Source organism: Oncorhynchus tshawytscha, linkage group LG10, assembly GCF_018296145.1.
Source record: "Oncorhynchus tshawytscha isolate Ot180627B linkage group LG10, Otsh_v2.0, whole genome shotgun sequence".
Classification (NCBI taxonomy): domain Eukaryota; kingdom Metazoa; phylum Chordata; class Actinopteri; order Salmoniformes; family Salmonidae; genus Oncorhynchus; species Oncorhynchus tshawytscha.
Genome location: NC_056438.1, coordinates 27,125,770 through 27,133,610, shown reverse-complemented (window position 1 = coordinate 27,133,610; position 7,841 = coordinate 27,125,770). Strand labels below are relative to the sequence as shown.

The window sequence follows — 7,841 nt, the reverse complement described above, 5'->3', positions numbered from 1 at the left end:
GTTTTGGAATAAATGCCAAAAATAAGGTCTGACTTTAACACAGGCTTAGGAGATCTTATACATTTTGTTATATGGCATAGCAGCAGTCAGTTAACATGACCTTTATGAATTATGAAGCCTTTATGTGCTTTATGTGCTTGTTTTGATTACATGAATGCTGCAAAATTCACAAAAAGTGACATTAGCTGATGAAAATGATCTGAGATCAAAACGTATAGGATCTCATAAGCCTGTGTTTACCACAGACTTTATGTTCTGGGTTTATCCCGAAAACCCTACAGAAAAACAAACATACATATCCCAGTAGGTTTTGGCCAACGAGCCATGGCAGAGTTAAGTGCCTACAAAAAGACGCCATTACTATTTCTCTCTATTGAAGCATAATATTACATAGGCAAGTAAACTACAAAGTACATACATTGCTATGCTTACAACTGTTTTGTCTGTTTGCTGCTGGCACAATTTAAAATATTTGCGAATAAACTGCTACTGAAGGTAAATTCATAACCTTAAGCAATAATGGTTGAGTAGGTGAAAATAATTAATTAAATGTTCCTTGATAATGCAATGGGCATAAAGATGTATATGTTTATATGTGTAACCACACAAACTGCAGACAGGAATCACAGCTGTAACTTCAAAATAAAGTTGGACCGAATTATCACTTGGGGAGAAAAAACAACAACATTCAACGTGAATACTTATTGAAGCTTGCTGTATGAATGTTGAATATCTGATATAATATCCTGTAGCCTAGCATTATTATAGTCAAGACGTAATTCAACAAACTCAGTGATCGCAAATATTACAACATTTTATTGCATATTATCATCTTCATGATATAAGTCAACAGCTTTACAATCTGTCCTTTAAAATGCTATTAGATAATGAGATGTAAAAAAAAAGAGAGAGTATAAATGAACATGGAACTGCAAAAGTAAGGCCATATAAATTAAACTCTAATTAGACTGCACAGAGAGAAAGATATGTCAACAATGTAAGACTATAGCTACAATACTTAGAACATGTTACATGGAACTATATAGGAAGCAAGCAACAACTACTGGTGTGATAACAAAGGTGGGCCTAATAAAGTGAACCAAAAGGTCAAAGATCAAATCTCAAACACAACATAAACATACATTCATTCAAATGTCATTACTGTACAAAATAAAATGGATCAAGTAACAATAATGCATGCATAGATCATACTTTGGTATGGTGCGTAATCATTGATGAAATAGCTGTGGGAAAAGTAGAAATAATCATTATAATATACTTTATAATAATATAAAAAATAATAATAATAATAACGTGTAGGCTACACCGACTATATAGGCTCCCCTTGGGCCCTAATCTTTATTTCAACTCACCCAAAACCATATAACTTTGTATTAACTTAATTGTTTGCAATTGTGAAAGCCAGCATAAACTGAATAGCCCTATTATTATCTATGTATACGGAAGAAATGTGGCATATTCAGTGATGCTGAATTTGTATTAACATTCTTCAAAATGAAATTTACAAAAGTAAAACGTTACTACCATGTGTCAGTGGGTTCATCCATGGCAATCAAACGTTTTGGATTGCCATGGATGTCGACTGGGTAGCGCATTCCAGAGTAGGCTACATCCCTAAAAGTCATCCGTCTGCATCGAAAAGGCTAAAATATTTACCAGCATTTGAAAAATAAATGTAAGGCGCGCTGTTTCCTGGATACATAACAGGGAAAGGCATTGGTAGCAAACATCCGCCCAATATGTTGCTATCTTTGTAAAGAGTTGGTAATTGCACATTTTTCCCGACATCTGAAAAGTGGTCGACTGGAACTGGTCCTTCAATGTCCGTGGATAACTGTCGCTTCAATTTATTCCGACGATTCTGGAACCAAATTTTCACTTGGGTCTCGGTAAGTTGTAATGAATTCGCCAGACACCCGCGTTCTGCACTGCTCAGGTACCTTTTCATGTCAAAGGTAGATTCCAGCTGAAAAATTTGCCTCTTGGAGAATATAGTGCGTGTTTTCTTCTTTGCCATTGCTTTGGTTTTCGAGTTGCCTTTATGTTGCTCAGGTACATCGTCGCAGCTGCTAGTGCTCTCCGTCCTTGGACAAGTGTCAATCATCTTCGTCGCCTTGACGTCCTCCCCGCAGACAGAAAGCGCACGAGTGGAGGCATCGTGGCGGGTGCTGTTTGTTTGCGCTGTGAAATGAAGCGATAAAACTTGTTTTGATGCAATGGTGACAACAACTCGTATATCATCTGTCACACCCACTGGACCACAGTAAGTGTTATATGAAAAATGATATAACCCAGAGTTTGAAGTAGCCTAGGCTGGATAGTATTTTAATTGCTCAGCTGTTATAGTTTACCATAAATGAACACATGCAAAACCTAAATGGGCGATTTTAAGACAACCAAATAAGGGCTCACCTGTCTCGGTGTGTGTGTAGTTTGACTCATGCCTTCTTTCTACGTCGTAGTGCTCATATCGGTGGGTAAAAATATTTGTACAGCCGGCGTCGCTCTGCACTTTTGAGTCGTATGCATCCAAGTTGCTGTTGTTGTTTTGCTTCAGACTAAGAATATTGTCAATTGTGAATTTCAATGAAGCAGTCCGACAGGGAATAACCTCCTTGTTCATAATCCCCGACATTTGCAGTTTTTCTTGTGTTCTGAATGGTGAATTGAGGACCCCAAAACATCGAAGACTCCAGATACTCCAAGCACCATTGCTCCTCGATTGCAACTACACCAGGACGTAGGGTATCGTTTATTCAATGAACCGGAAGTATGTGGTTTAGCTGCTTTTGATTGGTGAGATTGTGAGGCAGCGTGAAGACAAATAGGTGACGCCTATCAGATGAGAGCGGGAAGCATATTTAGGCAAGACTGAAGTTAACCTCCTTGATTGTTTCCTCGTGTTTTCTTGGGAATATTCACTTTACAGTTAATAGTGCCCAAACTATTTTGTAGATGTTCCAATTCTTTACACAATTAGGCTACATAAATAATTGGCATATAGCTAAAATAGGCTATATAGGTATTCCACTCCATATATGCCTAAATGATTTCACATTCATAAAGTTGATACTGATATTAACCAGTTTCACTTTTTTGCTCCCATTAATCATATTAATTGAAACGTTAAGGTGGGCACTGATATTACCTCTCCAACAGATTAGTCATAATGTCGTTTTGGAATTTCATTTGATTTTCAGTGTTACTCATTAGACAGCTATAGGGAGATTGAGGTTTTTAGAAATGTAGGCTATTAGGCTGATAAATTATGTCAGTATATGAGGCCTAGCCTATATTCTAGACATTCTATTAAAATGTTCTAATTTGACGAAATTAGTTTCCATTATGTCTAATGTAGTTAATTTCAACAATTTCATTTAATTAACCATTTTAAACAACTTAATTAACAATTTCATTCAATTCAAAGTGTTAAAAAAATGGAAATCTTTATTTACCCATGCCCTTATCCTGAGCCTTAACAAATAGCCTGTTGAATAAGAAGAAATATATTTTCAGTCGTCCATTTAAATGTCTGCATCTTCTAAACGGTGGTGTGGAATTTCTAAAATAATTGTTCCTTAACTTTTTGAATTGTATACCAAATAAGGCCTAAATGCGGGGGTATACATAGTTTGCTGGTCGTGAAAATATTCTGGTGAATGTTCAGGAATTTTGAAATGGAAAATGCGTATTGCTCGGGTTGGATTGGGCTTTCAGTGTTATTTTCGATGGCTGTAGGCCGAGGCCTAGCCACTGGTCAGATAGAGCCTTACTGAGACTGGCTTTCAACATAACAACAATTCGTGCTAACGATGATAATACAAAGCAGGCCTTTTAATCAACACAATAAACATCAAACATTGTGTGCACTTCATACATTTTTATTTACATTGATCGGACAACTCGTGTACAAAATATCATATGAAACCCACTTTAAATAGCCTAAGAAATGTAAAATAATACAGTCCCCGTAACTCCGTGCTCGTAAAAAGTCTATCTACAGGTTACAAATGTTGTCATTTAAAAAGAATACAAACACACAAACTGGTTGACTAACCCTTGACAATATTCCATCCAGTTTCCATGTAAATAATTATATAAATCTAATGACATATGCTTAAGTTAACATTCCCAAATGTAGAATAGTGTCTGGCTTGAGGGATTCACATTTTTGTACACACTCAAATCAAGAAAATAGATGGCAATTGCAACTTGCATATTAAAATAGAGAAGTTGGGGCCTATAGACTAAACAGGTTGGTCAAAGTGTTGTTGCCTTATGAATGTGGCTGTGATTTTGGTGACTTGCAATAAAGTCACCGTCAGTAATGAATCCAAACGCGGAAACCTCGGGAGTCCAATGGGTGCACGTTTTCGTTTTTGCCCTAGCACTACATAACTGATTCAAGTAATCAACTCATCACCAAGCTTTGATTATTTGAATCATCTGTGTAGTGCTAGGGCAAAAATCTAAACGTGCACCCCTTGGAGTCCCCAGGACCGAGTTTGGTAAACGCTGCTCTACCATGTCCAATACGTTCATTCCATATAATACACCAATAATGTGTGTCTCACACAAGGCCTGTGATTTGTGATCTTATAAAAGACATAGGGTGGGTGAACTGGGAGACGGGATAATTCACAGTACTCGAGAAGGGTGGCGACACCTGTGCCAGGTTTGCGCTCAGTGTCCCAGGTGCTGCGTTCTCGTGGTACAGAATAGGAACCCTGACAATCCTTTGAGTCGAATACGAGATGCTCGTGGCCTCAATGTCGGCGGCTAGCTGTCTCTTCCACTTGTTCCTGCGGTTCTGGAACCAAATCTTGACCTGCGTCTCGGTGAGCTGTAGAGAGGCGGCTAACCCCGCCCGCTCAGTGCTGCTCAGGTAGCGTTTCATGTCGAAGGTGGACTCCAGCTGGAAAACCTGACTCCGGCTGAACACGGTGCGGGTCTTCTTCTTGCAAGCTGCTTTCGTATCAGGTGTTTCACTGTCTTCCCGGGCGAAGCAGGAAGACCCTGTTTCGTCATCCTTGTCGTCTGTCAGACTTCCCTCTGCCCTCTCGTCCGGTTGGTCGTTGTTTTCCACCGACTCCGGTAGAGCGGGAGAATCCCGGTTGCTGGTTTTTAGAGAGCCTCCGGGATCATCGGAGTTGCTGGAGTGGCACTGCGGACCTGAAATGAACGAGGAGTGTCATGAGCTACATTTTACGCACCGGCCAATAGGGATCAATAAGTGCATGTATCTCGCAATCATGATATCAACCCCAATGGCAGCAGTGACAAATGATTGCAGTTTTCGACGGTAGTCGATTTTTAAAGTGCTGCGGGCAGGCCATCCTGTCGCCTAACAAAACATAGAATAATGAGCTCTTAGCTTGTAATGAAACACGTAATGAAACACAGCCTTGCAATTGTATGATAAGCATAATTAGGGTGTATGAGATTAATTTTCAGTCAGTGTTACGTTTGAAATGTATCGAAGTGGCGTGCCATACCCGGTTTAAAGAGGAACCGAATGGAGAAGTTTTACGGGGTAAGAGCGAACACACTAGTGCTGTTATGGTTTGTTGCAGGATATATGGGCTATGCATTGTCTATTTTTACTGGCATGGCATGTATTGTGTATTGACATTGGAAAGAAGAATATAAGCTAATAGGCTATTACGCACAGGAACCTCAAAGCATTATCGATAGCAGCTCTTTCACGTTGTTTTTGTCTGAGGAAATGCGTAGCCTATTCTCAAATGCTCCTTATTGTGAGAGCGGATCTGCCTAAGAAGAATGTAGGATGTTAGCTGGTAAACAAGCTACCCTACCTACAGTTGTGTGTGGTTATAGGCTACCCGTTATGTCGCTTCCATACATACACTACATAGATAGACATTTGGGACAATTAACAAAAGTGACTCTAAGACCTACTCTGTAAATCACTGCAAGATTTGTTTGGCGATGTCCCACACCAGTGGCGTTGGGCGTTTAATCCAAAGTAAGACACTTGACGCTCCACTTGGTTGCAGCGGCTCTCAATGACAGCGACTTGGTTGCAAGAGAGTCCCGTTTCCTTACAATCCCCCTCATCTTCGGTCGTAGACAGCCTGTCTGTAGTCCCGGTAGTAGATCGAAGTAAATTCTCAATGGAAAATGACGAGCTTCTTGACGTTGGACCATGATGTTGAGACTCCGGTGCCTTAACAAGCATATTTTTTGTCGTCTTCAAACCACCTAGTCACCGATAAATAAATGACTTACAAAATATTTACGTGATGTTTAGACATTATTGTGTGTCTCTTTTGCTTGGTCTTAGTTATGCCTAATCTTTCTCTCGAAGTCCGTCGAGCTATCCATGAGAGTTCGAGATAGAGCGCGAGAATGTGAGTGAATCCGTAGATATACTACTGTAAATTACATGGCGCGATCCACTCGAAGCAAAAAAAAATGCCTCTTGCGATTGGACAGTGGAGGCAGCGAGCAAGATTACTCCAGAAAAATAAGAGAATTACTCGCTTTGAGCCCCCTACTATACACTGTGTGATAGTCTGCATTGAGGGGTTGGACGGGACCCCGTCTCTCAGATGCTTTATTTAGGTCAATTAGGGAACAAATCAAAGCCGAGATACGGCTGTGTCCCCGGGCTGGGATGCATGGTAGATGAGATGGCTTCTTGGAGAATGACACAGTACCTCCTATTGGTTACTTTTGTCTATGCACGCTCTAAATGCATTATACCATTTATATTTGCATGCATTCTTTCTCGTGCAATGACTATTCCAATTGATAGGAGGATGGACACGTGCAATTCATAGAATATCAATAGACTATCAATTCCACAATCAATGCAGTTTAGCTAAACATAACGTAACCCCATCCCTAACGGGTATAGAGTGTCCAGGGTTTAGGATTTGGATTTTGCAGGAATTCATTTTTCATTATTAGTCATTATTTATTTATTTGTTTATTTGGATACCCATTCGTTTTTTGCAGAAGCAGCAGCTACTCTTCCTGGGGTCCACAAAAACAAAAACACAAACACTGACGCTGATCGGCAAAGACAGTCACACACATTTAAAATAGAACGATATACAAACAATAAAATAACAAAATATGATGTGTGTGTTGGAGTGTGTCTGTGTGTTATGGCCGATAATTGTCTTGTTAAGCAGCATATAGCTATTGATCTAGGCCTAGTTTACCTCTATATGTAAAAGGCTTATTACATTAATACTAAGTTTAGTCAACATGTTTTTGTTTTTTCTTTGGCCTACTTTTGAAAGTTACTTTAGTGCCCAAAAAGTGTCCCAAGATATCTCATTCAAATAATGATATCGCTGTTATTGTATATCTACCTCAGATTGTTTAGCCAAACTACCCAATATTAAATACATTTTTATAACAGGGTAAATTGAAGTGGTTTCCAATATAGGCATTTTAATATAAAAACGAACAGATATTATGCAAAACAGCGTGTGAAATATTGTCTTATTGGGCCTGAAATTCAAATATAAGTTGTGCATTGTATTGTGTATTGTATTAATTTCATATGTGTTCATTTTCATTGAATGGTTTCAGGCAAGCAATGCTATGCAGCTTAAGAGAGTTTTGTATATTAGGGTGATGATTATGATGATTACGGTGATGATGATTATTATTAGGCTTTTATTATTACTATTATTATTACATTTTTTAATAAACTTAGCTATTTCATCTAACTTTTAATTTGATTTCCAATTGCACATTATGCTCTAAACCTGGCCAGTAAAACGTCAAAACAATCCCAAAACAGTTTCCCCGAGTGCCTTTAACCCAATTTAGTAAAACTAAGC

General features: G+C 38.8%; 2 protein-coding genes across 2 annotated transcripts; both read right to left on the bottom strand.

Moving 5' to 3' along the window:
- Window positions 1-796: 796 nt before the first annotated feature.
- Window positions 797-2,774, bottom strand: LOC112261051 (homeobox protein HMX3-like). The gene is made up of 2 exons (XM_024436409.2): window positions 2,434-2,774; window positions 797-2,202 (listed from the first exon to the last, which is right to left on the bottom strand). Exons 1-2 carry the CDS (start codon window positions 2,654-2,656, stop codon window positions 1,643-1,645), a joined length of 783 nt encoding a protein of 260 aa, XP_024292177.1. The 5' UTR covers window positions 2,657-2,774; the 3' UTR covers window positions 797-1,642.
- Window positions 2,775-3,881: 1,107 nt separating this feature from the next.
- On the bottom strand, window positions 3,882-6,659 carry LOC112261050 (homeobox protein HMX1-like). Its single transcript, XM_024436408.2, has 2 exons — window positions 5,941-6,659; window positions 3,882-5,193 (listed from the first exon to the last, which is right to left on the bottom strand). The coding sequence occupies exons 1-2, from the start codon at window positions 6,218-6,220 to the stop codon at window positions 4,592-4,594; spliced, it is 882 nt and encodes a 293-aa protein (XP_024292176.1). The 5' UTR covers window positions 6,221-6,659; the 3' UTR covers window positions 3,882-4,591.
- Window positions 6,660-7,841: the final 1,182 nt, after the last annotated feature.

Coding starts and splice junctions, on each gene's coding strand:
- LOC112261051 (XM_024436409.2), bottom strand. CDS start 2,656: ATGTCGGGGATTATGAACAAGGAGGTTATTCCCTGTCGGACTGCTTCA. Junction 2,203..2,433: donor CTACACACACACCGAGACAG/GTGAGCCCTTAT, acceptor TTCATTTCACAG/CGCAAACAAACAGCACCCGC.
- LOC112261050 (XM_024436408.2), bottom strand. CDS start 6,220: ATGCTTGTTAAGGCACCGGAGTCTCAACATCATGGTCCAACGTCAAGA. Junction 5,194..5,940: donor ATCTTGCAGTGATTTACAGA/GTAGGTCTTAGA, acceptor CGTTCATTTCAG/GTCCGCAGTGCCACTCCAGC.